Source organism: Ornithorhynchus anatinus, chromosome 1, assembly GCF_004115215.2.
Source record: "Ornithorhynchus anatinus isolate Pmale09 chromosome 1, mOrnAna1.pri.v4, whole genome shotgun sequence".
Lineage (NCBI taxonomy): Eukaryota > Metazoa > Chordata > Mammalia > Monotremata > Ornithorhynchidae > Ornithorhynchus > Ornithorhynchus anatinus.
This window is the reverse complement of record NC_041728.1, coordinates 7657389-7675595: the sequence shown is the minus strand read 5'-3', so window position 1 is coordinate 7675595 and position 18207 is coordinate 7657389. Positions and strand designations below refer to the sequence as shown.

Here is an 18207-nt window from a genome sequence, read left to right as displayed (position 1 = left end):
GTTTGTAGGACGTGTTAAAAGAAAAGAAAGCCTCTGGAAGAGGGGTCAGGAAACCTAATATTCATTCATAATAATAATAATAATGTTGGTATTTGTTAAGCGCTTACTATGTGCCGGGCACTGTTCCAAGCGCTGGGGTAGACACAGGGGAATCGGGTCGTCCCACGTGGGGCTCACAGTCTTAATCCCCATTTTACAGATGAGGGAACCGAGGCACCGAGAAGTGAAGTGACTCGCCCACGGTCACACAGCTGACAAGTGGCCGAGCACCGTTCTAAGCGCTGGGGTAGACACAGGGGAATCGGGTCGTCCCACGTGGGGCTCACAGTCTTAATCCCCATTTTACAGATGAGGGAACCGAGGCACCGAGAAGTGAAGTGACTCGCCCACGGTCACACAGCTGACAAGTGGCCGAGCTGGGATTTGAACCCATGACCTCTGACTCCAAAGCCCGTGCTCTTTCCACTGAGCCACGCTGCTTCTCATTCATTCAGTAGTATTTATTGAGCGCTTACTATGTGCAGAGCACTGTACTAAGCAATACAGTGCTCTGCATACAGTAAGCGATAATCAGTACGGTTACTGTGTGCGGAGCACTGTCCGGCAGTAAGCAGTAATCAATACAATTACTGTTAGAAAGAAGGGGAAAGGGCAGATATCAAGCCATAGTCTCTTGAGTTACCAGTGAGCGTGGTGTGATTGGACATCTATTCTGAAAGCCTTCCTTAAGCAATATTTTCCTAGCATTACTTCTTATTAATGATAATAATTATGGTACTCGTTAGTGCTTGCTGGGTGCCAAGCACTGTTCTTAGCACTGGGGCAGATACAAGGTAATAAGGTTGGACCCAGTCCCTGTTCCACATATGGGGCTCACGCTCTTATTCCCCATTTTCTACACGAGGTAACTGAGGCCCAGAGTATAATAATAATAATAATCATGATGATGGTATGTGTTAAGCGCTTACTGTGTGCAAAGCACTGTTCTAAGCACTAGGGGTGGGATTTGTCTGTCTTTGCGATCAGGTTGTCCCGCGTGGGGCTCACAGTCTTCATCCCCATTTTACAGATGAGGGAACTGAGACACAGAGAAGTGAAGTGACTTGCCCAGAGTCACACAGCTGACGAGTGGCGGAGCCGGGGTTCGAACCCGTGACCTCTGACTCCCAAGCCCGGGCTCCGGAGAAATGAAGTGACCTGCCCGAGGTCACCCAGCAGACATGTGACGGAGCTGGGATTAGAACCCAGGTCCTTCCAACTCCCGGGCCCGGGCTCTGTCCGCTAGGCCCTGCTGCTTCTCTTAGCAATCACTAGTTGACCCTTCGTGTCTTTAAAGTGCGTGCTGGTCGGAAGAGTATCGGGGCAAATTCCTCGTGAGCTTCTAAAGCCTGTCCTCCCTCGGCTCGGAGTGGATTTCGGCACAGTCTGTCTCCGAGGGTAGCCGGAAAGTGATGATTTCAGCAGGATGTTGGTGTTCTCGGCTCTTTAGGGGTCACTGCGCTAGCTTGGGCAATTTCCTCATGCCTCTGGCTCGATTGGTACCGGAAGTCACCTTATATGCCGTGTGCAGCGGTTAGAGACTCACTGGAAATTTCCAGTAGCCCACGCTCAAAATGAGCCCTGTGAAACCTCTCGGGCCCAGCTCTGGGCCCAGGGATAGGTAGAAGATGCAAGGTGATAACGGAGCAGGCGCCGTGTTATCCCAGGTATCGGCGGGGGTGTAAGCAATTCCAGGTGCTGTCGATCAGTGGCCTTGGGAAGTCACTTCACTTCTCTGGGCCTCAGTTAACCTCATCTCTAAAATGGGGATGAGAATGTGAGCCCCATGTGGGACAGGGACTGCGTCCACCCTGATTTCTTTGTATCCACCCTGGCCCATAGTACGGTGCCTGGCACATAGGAAGCGCTTAACAGGTACCGCAGTTATCATTATTGTTTATTATTATTATCAGGACGTAAACTGTTTGATGACCCCCCCCCCCAAAATATTCTGAATTTATATTTCAGAATGCTTTGTTACACAGCATAAGCAAACCTACCACCGGGTAAGTAAGCGAATCAGCCAGGATTTCAGTTGTGACATGGAATCGGTACGCAACGTTCGACCTAGGTGGCTCCGTACCCCATCCCACCTCCACCGTCCACTCGGGGATATGATGGGAATTCCGTGTTTGTCATCCTCACCTGTGATTAATCAGTGGTACTTACTGAACGCTTTCTGTGTGCAGAGCACCAAGTCGAGTGTTTGAATGGCAATACTGTGCCTTTCTCCAAGGAACAGAATCGAAATAATAAAAGAATTATAGAAAACCTCTTGGATGATCTCACCCCCGTCAGTGTGGTTATCACATTGACGTGGGAAGGGAAACAGCTTATTGGAAGATAGAGCGTTGGCTTAAAAAAGATTTCTAAAGAAAAAGCCCTACTTCCTGTTAAGAATGTCTTTCCCTCTGACCCTTTATATTGAAGATAAAAATAAATAACGTGTTCATTTGGAGAAGCAGCGTGGCCTAGCGGAGAGACGACGGGCCCCCTCCTCCTCCGCCACTCGTCCGCTGGGTGATTTGGGGCAAGCCACTTGGCTTCTCTGTGACTCGGTTACCTCATCTGTAAAATGAGGATTAAGACCCTGACCCCCACGTGGAACAGGGACTGTGTCCAACTCAATTATCTTAGTCCAGCTCTTGGCACATAGTAATATCACAGATAGATTCGTGGCTCGGTGGAAAGAGCCTGGGCTTCGGGGTCAGAGCTCATGAATTCGACTCCCGGCTCTGCCGCTCGTCAGCTGTGTGACTGTGGGCCAGTCGCTTCACTTCTCTGTGCCTCAGTGACCTCATCTGTCAAATGGGGGTGAAGCCCGTGAGCCTCACGTGGGACGACCTGATTCCCCTGTATCTCCCCCAGCGCTTAGAACCCTGCTCTGCACATAGTAAGCGCTTAACAGATACCAACATTATTATTATTATTATTAGATTTTGACAGTGGAATGCCAGTCTACTCTCCGTGCCTCAGTCTCGCCTCTCCCCTTTGCTGACCCGTGTCGCGTGGTACTTGCCTAAACGCTTAGCCCAGTGCCCTGCACAGAAGAAGCACTCAATCAATACGATCGCTAGATAGGAAGGGAGGGAGGGAGGGCAGGGAATTTGGAAGTGGCGACTGGTTTTGACATTGGCTCACTGACTCTCTTGGCTTAGAACTTTTTAGACAACTTCCCCAGCGGTGACATCCTGTCGTTCGTCGCGAGGATATTCTTGCTGTTCCAGATGATGACCGTCTACCCTTTGCTGGGCTACTTGGCCCGTGTCCAGCTGATGGGACACATCTTTGGAGAAGCTTACCCAAGGTAAGGACTTGGACTCCCGGTAGGCCCCCGCATCAAACCACCGTGTAAACGGGCCGGTTAAGATCACCTCCCGGAACCCGGTCTTGCGCTCCCCGGAGGAGGATGTCGTGCGGAGTTTGGGAGGTCGGCCTCCTTGGAGATCTCGAAGAGGCCGGTGGAGTCCCCGCTGTCCGAAAGCAAGCGGCCGGACGAGGTGACCCCGATGTCTCCTCCCGGGTTAGTTCACTGAGAAGCAGCGTGGCTCCGTGGAAGGAGCCCGGGCTTGGGAGTCGCGGGTCATGGGTTCGAATCCCGGCCCTGTCACTTGTCAGCTGGGTGACTGTGGGCGAGTCACTTCACTTCTCTGGGCCTCAGTTACCTCATCTGGAAAATGGGGATTAAGACTGTGAGCCTCACGTGGGACGACCCGATGACCTTGTATCTCCCCCGGCGCTTAGAACGGTGCTCGGCACATAGTAAGCGCTTAACAGATGCCAGCATCATTCGGTCGACTGCAACTCCCTCCAGAGCACCACAGGCGATATCTTTGGTTTGTGCAGTAATAACGATCATGATGGTGTTTGTTAAGCGCTTCCTATGCGTCGAGCCCCGTTCCAAACGCTGGGTTAGATACAAGTTGAGCAGGTTGGACACAGCCCACGTGGGGCTCACAGTCCTAATCCCCTTTTTCCAGATGAGGTAACTGAGGCACAGAGAAGTGAAGAGACTTGCCCAAGGTCACGGAGCAGACAGGCGGCAGAGCCGGGATTAGAACCGAGGCCCGGGCTCTATCCACTGGGACCTGCCGCTTCTTCAGAGTACGAACTCTGGTATTCAGTCGGTGGCATTTATTGAGCACTTACCGTGTGCGGAACTCTGTACCGAGTGCTTGGAATAATAATAATAATAATAATGTTGGGATTTGTTAAGCGCTTACTATGTGCCAAGCACTGTTCTGAGCGCTGGGGTAGACACAGGGGAATCGGGTCGTCCCCCGTGGGGCTCACGGTCTTCATCCCCATTTTACAGATGAGGTAACTGAGGCACCGAGAAGTGAAGTGACTTGCCCAGAGTCACACAGCTGACAAGCGGCCGAGCGGGAATTCGAACCCATGACCTCTGACTCCAAAGCCCGTGCTCTCTCCACTGAGCCGCGCTGCTTCTCTAAGAGTACAGTATGGCGGAGTCGGTGGATACGTTCCCTGCCATCAGCAAGCTTACGGTCTAGAGGGTATTCTGCACAGTTTTTGAGGAGCAGCCCTATTCCCTGCTGTAGTTGTTTTTTCCGGCGCTTAGAACAGTGCCTGGCACCTAGTAAGTGCTTAACAAACACCATCGTTATTATTATTTTTTTTTACTATATTTGAGAAAACGAGCAATCAGGCACGAGGATGGTTCTGGACATCCAACCAGCCTTTAAAGCTTTTAAGCCTTTAGATTAATAATAATACCAATTGTGTTATTTGTTAAGCGCTTAGTATGTGTTAGGCACCGTACCAAGCGCCGGGGTAGGGACAAACTGATCGGGTTGGATACGGTCCCTGTCCCACGGGGGCTCACAGTCTTAATCCCCATTTTACAGATGTGGAAACGGAGACACAGAGAAGGGAAGCGACTTGCCCGAGGTCACACAGCAGACAAGTGGCGGAGCCGGGACTAGAACTCTGGTCCTTCTGATTCCCAGGCCTGTGCTATCTCCACTAGACCCGGGCCGGGGAAAGGATGTAGCACGTTTTAGTAGGCGGGGAGGAAAAGAGTCTTTAGCTGAAACGTGTTCTCGAATTAAAAATTGGTCGGTCACATTTGTGAGAACCACATTTCAACAGAAGCGCAGCAGCGATGAACCCCCCACCCCCCCCCCCCCACCCCCCGAGAGGAATTCTCTCCCCGCCCGGCCCCGCTTCAGTCTTGGCTGCGGTTTCTGAAGAAATTCAAGTTGCCCGGGTCTTCGTTAGCTAAGCCTTCGTAATTAAATAAAGCAGCTGAGCTCTGCTGTTGCGAACGTAAAGAAGAACAGAAAGCGAAGAGCAGCTAGTTTTCCCTCCGGCTGCAAAAGCGGCGGCAGGAAGCCCCGAGCCTCCGGCGAGGAATCGGGGATGCCGCAACTTTCTTCCGCTCCGTGTGGCCGATTGAGAAGCGGCACGGCCCTGGGAGTCCGAAGGACCTGGGTTCTGATCCCGGCTCCGCCACCTGTCTGCTGTGTGACCGTGGGCGGGTCACTTCCCATCTCTGGGCCTCAGTTCCCTCATCTGTAAAACGAGGATTAAGACTGAGAGCTCCCCTCCTCCAGGAGGCCGTCCCGGACTGAGCCCCCCCTTTTCCCCTGCTCCTCCTCCCCTCCCCATCGCCCCGACTCCCTCCCTCTGCTCCACCCCCGTCCCCGCCCCACAGGTATATATGTACGTATCTATTATTCCATTTATTTTACTTATGATGTGTATATATCTATAATTCTATAGATGATGTGTATATATCTATAATTCTATTTATTTATTTCGATACTTCTTGATGCCCGTCTCCTTGTTTTGTTGTCCGTCTCCCCACTTCTAGACTGCGAGCCCGTTGTTGGGTAGGGATTTGGCTCTATCTGTTGCCGAATTGTACTTTCCAAGCGCTTAGTGCAGGGCTCTGCACACAGGAAGCGCTCAATAAATACGACTGAATGAATGAATGAATGGATTCAGAGCCCCATGGGGGACAGGGACTGTGTCCAACCTGATTAGCCTCCCTCTACCCCAGCGCTCAGTACAGTGCCTGATATATAGTAAGTGCTTAACAGATGTCATTTAAAAAAAAATGACATTCAGCTGAACCTCAATACAGTGAAATAATAGGGTAAAAACAATCCAGACCCATGTGCTTTGGCTGTTTTTGTTATTCTAGGCACATATGCTTTCACTAGTCGTACTGTTACTTCTCTTCTTCCCCCAGTGGTAATAGATCATGATGTGCTCTCTCTCTCTGTAAACAAGCATGGGTCGGAAAGGCGATTTGGAGGTTGCGAAGACCCCAATCTCGCTCATCCACCCCAAAGATGCAGTGACACGTGCTTGGGGAACGTGACATCCTTCGGAGAGCTGTAGCACATCATTACTTCTTTAGGCAGGCCGAAAGAGCAAAGGTTCAGCAAATGGTATAGCCCTCCAAAACAACTCCACGTCCCTGGACAAACAATAATTAAAGGCCAGAAACCTAAACATTGTTATAATCTTCTAGAACGTGCAACAGACCACGGGTTTATTTTCACATGTTTCTATTTAACCTCCTTAATTTTTTTTTTTTCGTTCTCTCTAGCTGCTTCTCTGTCTGGGATTCATTAGTCCCGACTCGGAATCGTGCTCGTTCCACGGATCTAGGAGCTGCTTTTATGTGGGAGTCTGGCTATAGGGAATCATTTCTTTGCAAAAGAGAATTTGCCTGAAACCCTGAGCACCGCAAATTAAGAGTATTCTTTTTAGGAGCCTTGCCAAATTGCACATACTCTCTTCTTGAGAATTATTCGAGTCCCAGACCCTTGGGGATCTGAAATCTGGCATCCACACCTTTGGCTAGATGTCTTGTTGACTGGGAAATTAATAAATTTTAATAGGTTAAAGCAGATGGGCCTGGTCCCTTCCCATCTTACTAGGTGTGTTAATGTTCGTCTTTTTCTTTTCCCGTAGTGGTGGCAAATTTGTTTTCGTTTATGTTTTCTATTCCTCTTCTTCTTCCCCACCCCCTCCTCTCCAGCATTATCTACGTACTGCTTCTAAACATAACCATCGTGGGAGCCGGAGTGATCGTGGCATGTTTCTACCCGAACATAGGCGGGATCATAAGGTACTGACCACACATTTTCTCTCATTTCGTGGAATGATCTTGCTCCTCAGAGTTTGATTTCGCTTATGTGTATTAGAGGATGCCAGGTAAGGTTTGGAGCCTGATAGCCGGGAAAGAGAGACTGGCTCAGGGCCATTCTTGAGGCGATTTGCAACTCCTAATTGGGAAGCAGCGTGGCCCAGTGGAAAGAGCCCGGCCTGCAAGTTGGGAACCAACTGCCACTTATCTGCCAGGTGACCTTGAGCAGTTCACTGAATTTCTCAGTGCCACAGTTTCCTCGACTGTAAAATGGGGATTAAGTCCTTCTGCTCCTTAGAGTGGAAGCCCCGTGTGGGACACGGACTGTGTCCAAACTGATTAGCTTGTATCTACCCCAGCTCTTTGAAAAGTGCTTGACACATAGTTAGCACTTGAGTACCATAATCATCATCTTCATTATTATTGTTATTATCACCGTCATTGTTTGAACATTGGGTGTGAGGTGATGGTCACCGTGTCCACTGAGAGCAGTTTCTCTTCAGCCCCCTCCTTGGAGTCTCAGAGTTTGTCTGGTTGGCGATTCTGGGTCACGAGAAAAAGAAAGGAACTCCACAAGAAAATAAGATTGTCACAGACCAGAAAAGGAAAATTCCTTCCAGAGCTCAGGCAGGCAACCAAATCCAGGAATGTAACAGCCGTAGCGTCTCTCTCCACCATTTCCCCGGCTTGCTAAATTTTCTGATCCATCCAGGGGATGAAACCAGAGGTTACAGGAGCCGCTGAAAAATTGCTTCCTCGCTGGTTGCATCTCTGGGGCTGGTGACAGAGGCTGGCCTCTAACATCCTTTACTTCTGAAACTTCCTCCTGGCTGCATTCCAATGGAAGGAGAAGTTGAAAACCTCCCCCTTCCTCTTATTCCTACCTCTTGAACACCAAGCTCTTCCTGAATATTTGTACAAGAGGTAGGAAACTTGAACTAAAGGCAGTAATCCAGTGCACTGCACCGTGTTTATAGATTGAGTCATATTTACCGGGAAGCTTTTTTGATTTCTTTAAGGCATTCATTCGTGCATGGGCTTAAAAGTTGCTGGGCTGGAAACCCGAGAGAAGAGCCGGGGAAACTCAGAGCCAAAACCGGTTCCTCCCTCCGTGTCACTTAATCAACAAGGATTTCGGGCCCTAGAAATTGAGGATTGATGTTAAAGAGTACCCACGCCCCCTGCCCTCAGGGGAGCGTGCAGTCTAATGATGTATGGCGGGACGGGTCATGGGTTCTAGTCCTGACTCCCCCACTTGTCTGCTCTGTGACCTTGGTTAAGTCACTTCCCTTCTCTGGGCCTTAGTTCCCTCCTCTGTAAATGAGGATGGAGACTGTGAGCCCCACATGGGACAAGGATTGTGTCCAACCAGGTTTGTTTGTATCCACCCAGCGCTTAGTACAGTGCCTGGCACGTAGTAAGCACTTACCAAATACCAGAATTATTATTATTATTATTATTAATCAGCTATCTATGTCAATCTAAATGTCAAAGTCTAGTAAGTTACTAGTGGGAGACAGTGTTGGGGTGGGAGTTGAAGATCATCCCCGCAAGCCGGAGGATATCAATTGATGATAGCTCTCTGGACAATAATAATACTTGTGATACCTAATCACTTCATATGCGCCAAGCATTGTACTAAGCTCTGGGGTAAAATTCAAGGTAATCGGGTCCCACATAATAATGTTGGTATTTGTTAAGCGCTTACTACGTGCAGAGCACCGTTCTAAGCGCTGGGGTAGATACCGGGTAATCGGGTTGTCCCACGTGAGGCTCACAGTTAATCCCCATTTTACAGATGAGGTAACTGAGGCCCAGAGAAGTGAAGTGACTCGCCCACAGTCCCACAGCTGCCAAGTGGCAGAGCCGGGAGTCGAACCCATGACCTCTGACTCCGAAGCCCAGGCTCTTTCCACCGAGCCACGCTGCTTCCCACAGGAACTCACAGGCCGAGTAGGAGGGAGAACAGGTATTGAATTCCCATTTTACGGATAGGGGAACCGAGGACCGGAGATGGTAAAGACGTGCCCGAGATCACACAGCGGGTCCGTGGTGGAGCCAGGCTTAGAACGAGCTCCTCTGACCCCCAGGCCCGTGCTCTATCCCTGTGTCGCCAGCTCAGTTCTCTTTTAATTTTGAAATACAGAGTTGTGGGGACTAACTGAATAGGGGAAGAGGAGTCACTCTTCTTCCCGGCTCCCCGACCCGCCCTTCTTACCGAAGGCAGAGGAGGGGAATTCAGGCCCGTGAGGATTAGGGGACTATCGGGAAGGCCGGAATGTCTGTCAGTTTAGCTGCACATTTCTGGGACATCTGGAGCCAGCAGTAGCAGGACTAGAGATGACTCCAGGACAGAAAGGAGGGAGAGACTCCCTCTCCCTTCTTTTCTAGAAGACTTCTCCAGTCTGGAGAGTTCCCCTCCGGACTGTAAGCTCGTCATGGGTAGGGAATGTGTCAGTTCATTGTTCTGTCGTACTCTCCCAAGCGCTTAGTACGGTGCTCCTCACACAGTAAAGGCTCAATAAATTCGATTGACTGACTGATTCTCATCTGCCCTCCTCGCAGAAGAAGCTGCAGTGGGCTGTATCATTGGACAATGGGCCTGGCCAGGCTTTGGGACTTGAAGAGCCAGCCCTTGCTTCATTCATTCATTCATTCGATTGTATTTATTGAGCGCTCACTGTGTGCAGAACACTGTACTAAACACTTGGAAAGTACAATTCAGCAACAAATAGAGACCATCCCTACCCAACAGCGGGTTCACAGTCTAGAAGGACGGAGATAGACAACAAAACAGAACAAGTAGACAGGTGTCGGTAGCATCCGTAGAAAGAAATAGAATTCTAGATATAGGCACATCGTTGTTAAAATAAATAGAATAATAAATACGTATATACACAAGTGCTGTGGGGCGGGGAGGGAGGTAGAGGAGAGGGAGTCGGGGCGATGCGGTGTCAGGGCAAGGCATCCTCTCCGGTTTCAGTTCGGTAGGTTGTGGAGCCCCGCTAGGTGGGAGCCGCTTCTCTGTCCTCTAGCAGCAGTAATGACAGTAATCATAGTTGTGGGTTTTCTAAAATGCTTGCTATTTGTCAAGCCCTGTCCTAAAGTGCTTGGGTAGATGCAGGTCCCACATGGAGCTTACAGTCTAGATCGGAGGGAGAACAGGTATCGAATCCCTATTTTGCAGATGAGGGAGCTGAGGCGCAGAGAAGTGAAGTGACTTGCCCAAGGTCACCGAACGGGCAGGTGACGGAACCAGGATTAGAACCCAGTTCTTCTGCCTCCAAGGCCCGTACTCTTTCCTCTAGGCCATGCTGCTCCCCTTAGTAGTAGGGAAGAGTTCTGAATGTGTCTGTCGGGGAGCAGTGAGCCGGTGCCCCTGGCGTATAATGAACTCGTAGGGGTGGGTCACATCTTTTAAGGAAGAGAGTATTTAAGTGGTGGAAATTAGGGCGGTTTCAAGCCTCTCCTAACATGGTCCTGTATGTGCATTTTTCTCGGCTTGTCTCTGAAAATTATATTGACTCCTAGTGGAGCATTCACTGATTCTCACGTCGTTAGGGCTGACGGATCCTTAAGAGAACAGAAACTATCACTGACGTACGAGGAACAGCACGGCCTAGGGAGAAGAGCCCGGGCCCGGGCGTCGGAGCACCTGGGTTCTAGTCCTCTTGCCTGCCGGGTGACTCGGGCACGTCACGTCACTTCTCTGTGCCTCTGTTTTCTCGTCGGTAAAATACGGATTCAATCCCCGTTCTCCTTCCTACAGAGACCTGTGAATCCCATGTGGGACAGGAATTGTGTCTGTAATTTGTATCTGCCTCTGTGTTTAGAACAGCGCTTTACTCATAGTAAAAGCCTAACAAATACAATGATAGTAATAATGATCGATAGAATTTTTTGAGTGCTTGCTACGTGCAGAGCACTGTGCCAAGCACTTGAGAGAGTATATTATAACAGAGTTGGCAGATGCATTCCCTGCCCAAAATGGATAATAATAATTATTATTATAAGGTGTGAAAGATCAAAGTGAGAAACCTATCTTCAGGTCTGAGTGAGGATGTGGCTAGAATGTCAAAGGCACAGAATTTGCAGCTGGGTATCCGTTGGGAAAATAAATCGCCTTTATCGAACGGGCGCCCTTGAGTCAAGAAAGAGAAACAAGAAACAATGTTTTATTTTGACTCTGAGAGCATATAAAAATATCTTCAGCCGAGAACCTCAAGATGACTTCTTAGACTGACTCCCCCCTCGGCATTTTTCCCCACGTTTACTGTAGTGCTCTGTGCGTGGAAAGCGCTTAGTAAAAACTCACTGAGGGCAGTGGACTGACTTTCCACTCCACTGACTTGAGAAACAGTGTGATCTAGTAGATAGAGCAACAGGCCTGGAGTCAGAAAGACATGGGTTCTAATCCCGGCTCCACCACTTGTCAGTTTTCCGACCTTGGGCGAGTCATCACGACTCTGGGCCTCAGTACTTCATCTGTGAGGGACATGGATGGACTGTATACAACCCGATGAGCTTGTATGTTTGGACCCCGACACCTAATACAGTGCCTGGCACATAGTAGGCGTGTAACGAATACCACTGCTCGTCGTGGGCAGGGAATGTGTCTGTTTATTGTTATATTGTACTCTCCCAAATGTTTTGCACAATAAGTCCTCTATAAATACGAGTGAATGAAAAAAAAAAAAGACTGAGGACACTCATCACACTGAGTTTATGTTTTTCAGATATTCGGGAGCAGCATGTGGCCTGGCCTTCGTGTTTGTGTATCCTTCCCTCATCCACATGATCAGCCTCTACCGGGAAGAGCGGCTGACGTGGCCCACGGTTTTCTTCCACTCTTTCGTCATTTTCCTGGGCCTGACTAACATGATCGCACAGTTTCTGATGTGAAAGCCTCAGCTTCATTTTCCCAAGACCTCCCTCGGTATTTCGAACTCAGGCGGCAGTACCGCGTAAACTCGGTCGTAAATGTCACTTGTGGTCTCTGCGATTCCCTCACCGGGAACGGTTGTGGTGAATTCGGGGGATTGGTGCCGGGAGGAGGGCAACAAGAAAGAAAGAGAACTGACCCTGCCCGTTTCTCTTCCCGCCTCCTCTTCTCCCTTTCTTCCCCCTCCACCTTTCCTCCTCCTTCCTCTTTGGCTCCCCTTCGGTCAATGGTGTGCTTTCCTTTTCAGATAGGGATAGAGGCACCTGAAGAGACTTTGCTGCCCTTTGCTTGGTGCGGGCATTTGTTAAGGGGTTTGTTCGGAGCAGGGTCGAGGACCTACCACCACAAGTAGAAGTGAAAGGTGTTCTCTTTTTCTCTTCTTTTGGTAAATATCTGGCGCCCAACCGGAGCGAGGGACTGGAAAGCCAGTTCCCAGCGGACCGGTCTTCTGTAGGCTGAATGTCTCCTGTGCATGTGACCCCTCTGTTTTCAAGCAGGACACGAACGGCACAGGCCGTTCGGCCAGTGTCGATCTGTGCAAGGTGAATAAAGCAGGTGGGCCCCGATCAATCGGTCAGTTGCTATTTATCCAGCAGTCGCCATGTGCAGGGCCCCCTACTCGGTGCTTGGGAGACCACCGCGGTACAATCGAGGTGTTAGATACAATCCCCCATATATATAAGCCCCCAAGGAGCTTAGAGTCCATTCGTTCAGCCATATTTATTGATTACTTACTGTGTGCAGAGCGCTTGGGAGCGTACAGTACGACAATCAACAGTCCGAGTCCCTGCCCACAACGAGCTTACGGTCTAGAGCGATGTATCCCATCTACACCAGTCAGTTGGAGAAAACATGAGAGTTTTTGGGGGGCTTAGGGTGAGGCCTCCGCCTAATTGTATCCCCAAGGGCGAGCAGCTCTTCTTACTTATGCCAATGCCCTAAGGATTGGGTCCTGTTAGGATGAGCCTCCATAATCACTCCCCGTCTCCCGCTCTAGGCTGTAAATTCTTATGGGCAGAAAGCGTGTTTGCTAATTCTGTTGCATTGGACTGTCCCAAAGAACTTAGGACAGTGCCCTGCACACAGTAAGCGTTCGGTAAATACCACTGACTGGCTTCATCCGCCAGAGCAAGTAAGTGGATTTCTGTCAGGGAATCCCCTCTCACGACTTCTCTCCCAGATCTCTGGTGGAAGCCCACATCTTCGGAGTGTTGGTAGTATTTTCTCCTCTTCCTCCCCAGTCCCTACGCTGCATCCACATAAGTCAGAAGCCCATCTCTTCAGAGTGTTGGTAGTATTTTCTCCTCTTCCTCCCCAGTCCCTACGCTGCACCCACATAAGTCAGAAGCCCACATCTTCGGAGTGTTGGTAGTATTTTCTCCCCTTCCTCCCCACTTCCTACCCCGCACCCACACAATCAGACCCTCAGTCAAAACTCAAAATTCGGTCCCCTAAACTCAGCCTCCTTTTCGGGTCCCAGACCGCAACCAGCCACACGTCTGGATTTTCCCGAGCCTTGAGCCATTTGCCGTGTCAGGGCGGAGACCAGAATAAAAGTGTAAAGGGCCACAGTTTCCTCCTCCCAGTTCAGGAAACAGGATTCCCTGTAAGGTTGAGCCAGTCTTGGAGCAAGGGAAGTGGGGGGTCAGCCTTAGAACTCTACGGGGACAGAGGGGTGAGGGCTGAGATCTCTGTTCAGAGACTTCTCCCAACGTAGGCTTGAAGAATTTCACTCCAGCTAAGCAACCGAAGGGGCAAGGATGAAAGTCCGCACTTCACTCTCGTGCGCTATTCACCAGACCCCCCTCCATTGACTCTCCCAAGCCCCCGGTCGGTATCCAAAAAAGGAAAGAAAGAACCTGCCATCTCCACTTCTGCCTGTTAGGACACGGATTACTGGATGGTGGATATTTTCCTTGTCGGGAGATAACACAGTTTAGCTGTCACCATTGATACCGAGGTCCATGAGGCCCAAAACACTTTCAAGATATTACTTTCCACTCGCCCATGCTTTTTAATCTTCTTTTTGAGGCTTAAACTATTTGAGGGTACATTGATTTTGAAAAGTGTATTGTGTAATCACACTGAATTTATTGAAAATTATCCACACACCCTCTCATTGCTGTCCACACATTCCTGGCCTTCCTCCACCTTGTCCTATCTGAGTATTTAGCAACTACCTGGTAAGATTCAGTTCAGCCCTGAATCGAGATGCCAGAGGTGTTCACTTTATGACTCACCTTGAGTTTGTCGACGAGTAAATTACATCAGGGGCATGGACACCTGCACTTCCTACGCCCACCCATATATGACCTTGGAAAATAGAAAATCCCCATTGATGATTTCCCTCTGAACTATTTGTGGACTGGAGCTTGATGTATTAAGTAAGAACAGGAACAACGGGGAGTGGAAGGAAGTCAGAAAGTCCTTTTGTGGGGTAAAAAAAGGGTCCTTGGTACACGTTAATGTTGAAAGGGAATAAGGTTAGTTAACATGGAAACCCCAACGCGAGTGGGGGGAGTGATAAAGGATCCTCTGGGGCAGGGAAATGATTGTTATCGTGCCCGAGGTGAAGCCGGAGCAGCGAACAAGTTGGCAAGGGGCAGAGCAAACATTCTTTTGAAAAAACAAAATTCCGAGCCACATGATGAAGTGCGAAAATATTTTCTGCCTCGTTTGAATGGCAATTCCCAATAGTGATTTCTGGCACAGTTCATTCTTGTCAGCTGGTAGCCATCTCTTCGTGGCCACGCAGGCAAGAGTTTGCCGGCCATCAGCGGGCCTCCGAACTGGAGTCGGGGTCACCAGGATTCAAACGACGGCTGCCGTCTGTTGACGGGCGGCTGATTACTGCCCCCCACCAGACCGAGCCCACCCCCCATAACGTTCTTCCCCGTTCGAGCTTCTCAGATATCACGGCAAACATTACTAATAATAATTGTGGTATTTGTGAAGCACTTAGTATATGCCAGGCACACTTCTCTGGGCCACAGTTACCTCATCTGTCAAATGGGGATTGAGACTGTGAGCCCCAAGAGGGACATGCACTGTGTCCAATCTGATTAGCCTTTATCTACCCCAGCGCTTAGTATGGTGCTAAGCGCTTGACTGATACCGTTAAAAAAAAAAAAAAAAAAGCTAGAGCCTAATGGACGTTGATGGGGAGGCCGAAGTAACGTAGTTGTAGTGGTGATGGTATTTATTGAGTGCCTACTGAGGGGAAAGCACTGTACTAAGTACCGGAGGAAGTTCAACAGAAGCGAAAGACAAGTTTCCTCCCCACAAGGCGCTTACACTCAAACGGGAGAGACCGACATAGAAATATATTTATAAATAATGGAATCAGAATAAATAAACGCCAATGCTCAATTCTACTCGTATTAGCATTTGAGCACCCATTTGACGCAATGCATTAGACTAAGCACTTGAAAAGGATCAGTCAATCGATCAGCGTATTTATTGAGCGCTTACCATGCTCCGCCACTTGTCTGCTGTGTGACCTTGGGCAAGTCACATCACTTCTCTGGGCTATAGTTCCCTCATCTGTAAAATGAGGATTGAGACTGTGAGCCCACATGGGACAAGGATCGTGTCCAACCCGATTAGCTTGTATCCACCCGGCACTTAGTACGGTGCCTGGCACATAGTAAGCGCTTAACAAATGCCAGAATTATTATTATCATGTGCAGAACTCTGTACTGAACACTTGGGAGAGTACTCTACAAGAGAGTTAGCAGAAATGTTCCCTGCCCGTAATGAAAACAAGAATGATATATTCCTTGCCCATATGGAGCTTGCTTACACTCCAGTGAAGCAAACGGACATAAAAATAGTTACAAATAGAGTAGCCAAGATAAATAATTGAATGTCCAGTTAAATGATATACAAAAGTGCAGTGGTTGAGTATAAATAAATTCCTATGGGTATAATATAGAGTACTGTGAATTAAGAGAGGCTTTCTGGAGCGGGTGGGATTTTAGTAGAGCTTTGAATGTGAGCAAAGCCGGGGCTGTCAGATTTTGAGAGCGAGGGAGTTCCAAGCCAGGGGATACAACGTGAACGAGGGGGCGGTTGTGTCAAAGGGGAGGTGCACTGAGAATGTGAGCTTGGGAGAAAGAAGGAGAGTGATTGTATGTACCTAGATACAAAGCTGCTGAGGATAGGGATGAAGAAATAGATAAATACTCAAGGTAGCAGTTGGGTTGACAAAGTCTCAGTGGTGGGAAATTAGTTGGGGAAGGTTTGTTGGTGACGGTGGGATTTTAGGAAGACTTTGTATATGGGAATGACAGAGGTCTGGCAGATTTTAGTGCGAGGGAAGGAGATTCAGCCCCAGGGGGATGGTGGGAGCAAGCGTTGGCGGGGGTGGGGTGAGACGAAGGAGGCGGGCTTGGAAAACGCAAAGAGTGCGACCGCGGTGGCCTTCGAGGAGAGCCCCGAAGCCTGTGGGAAGGAGTTTACGTTTGATTTGGAAGGATAGGAACAATCATTGCAGGTTTTTGAGAAAGCCGGTGTCTGAAGAGTGGAGAGGCTGGAGGCAGGGAGGCCAGTCGATCAAACCGTGGCATTTACTGAGTGCTTACTGTGTGCGGTGTGCTGTCCTAAGCGCTGGTCAGCAAGGAGACGGATACAGTCGTCTAGCCGAGATGTGATAAGTGTTTGACCCAGGGCGGTGGCCGTTTGGATGGATCTGTGATAGATTTCGGTGGCGTAGCGGGCAGGAGTTAGCAGGTGGTCGTGCCGGCCGAAAGACCACGAGGAGTCAAGGCGGACCCCCGAGGTAGTGGGCTTCAGTTCCATTGAGGACAGTGGTGGTGTCAGTAGACCCGAGCTGGTTGGGAGGAGGACGGTTTAGTAGAAGGGTTCAGTTTGGGTCACATTATGTTGAATTTGAGGTGCTGCCAGGCCATCCAATTGCAGCTGACTCGGAGGCAAGAGGAAATTGGCTAGCCAGGCTGATTGGTCAGTCGATCCGTCAATCGGTGGTACCGACTGAGTGCTTACCATGTGCTCAGCGCTGTACGAAGCATGTGGGAGAGTACAGTAAAACAGCATCAGCAGACACGTTCCCTGCCCGTAATGAGTCGACGGTGTGGAGGTCGGTGCTAGAGAGGTAGATTTGGGAGTCATCCGCGGAAGGGTAGTAGCCGAAGACAAGCGGATGAGTCGTCCAAGAACGTGAATGCAGGAGGAGAAGAGGAGGGCCCCGGCTCAGAGCCTGGCGGAACCCCCACGGATTCGGGATGAGAAGTGATCCCGACACCATTTCAAGTCTGCCTTCGAGGAGTTTTTGATACCGAGGCTCCCGAGATTTTCACCTGAACCTGGGAATCATCCATGAAATAAGTCCGAAACAGGAGTTGAAAGATCATTCCGTCTGTCCTCTCCCTCTTAGATGAGCATACTTAGAAACTATTGTTTTTTAAAAATCTCCCCCTCCCAGAATCACAATGTGAGAGGAACGTGGATTTGTGGTTTGGGATAGTCACTACCATTCCGCTGTGAAGAAAGGGATGCTGCGAAACCAATGAGACCAGTAGCAAAGGGTTGTGAGACCTTTCTTGGAGGGCTTTTCAGGAAGAACCCGGGGCAGGGAATCTCCGGAACCTTGCGTCGAAGGAATTCACATTCTCGATTTATTGATCCGTTTCCTTAAATTTCCCTGATCTTATCAGGTGATAATTGGAAGATTTTCCCCCGGACTCAACTCAAAGCCCAGGGCAGTGAGTTCCAAAGCCGGGCACGCCGGGCAGGGCTTGGTTGGGTCTTAGTCTCTCAGCCCTCGGCCTAGTTTCTCAGCGCTCTCCACTGTAGCCAGGGTTTAGGCTTCCGTGCTGGCAGAGACCCTTACCGTGGCCCCAAGGAGCAGGTGGGCCAGAGTGGCCCGTGGGCCCGCGAACGGGCCTCTCCCGACCCTCGGGTAGCCGCGGCTCAAGAGACGGGCCCTGGCGAGGTTGGGCTTCCTGCCGGGAAGAGGCTCTGGCTGATGCCCTCTTGGACGTCATTTGCTAATTCTGTTGCACCGTACTCTCCCAACCGCTTAGTGTAGTGCTCTGCACACGGTGAGTGCTCAACAAAGAGTGATCGTACAAACGAGGGAAGT

At 49.8% G+C, this 18207-nt stretch overlaps 1 protein-coding gene across 3 annotated transcripts in view; it reads left to right on the top strand.

Annotated features, from left to right (window-relative positions):
* SLC38A9 (solute carrier family 38 member 9) overlaps positions 1–18207 on the top strand; it is an 82996-nt gene that overhangs the window by 61593 nt on the left and 3196 nt on the right. For all 3 annotated transcript variants that reach the window (XM_029061160.1, XM_029061164.2, XM_029061179.1), the window contains 3 exons: positions 3198–3346; positions 7055–7144; positions 11899–12098. In XM_029061160.1, coding sequence (XP_028916993.1) covers positions 3198–3346; positions 7055–7144; positions 11899–12064 — 405 coding nt within the window. In that variant the 3' untranslated portion in view covers positions 12065–12098. The remainder of the gene's footprint in view (positions 1–3197; positions 3347–7054; positions 7145–11898; positions 12099–18207) is intronic.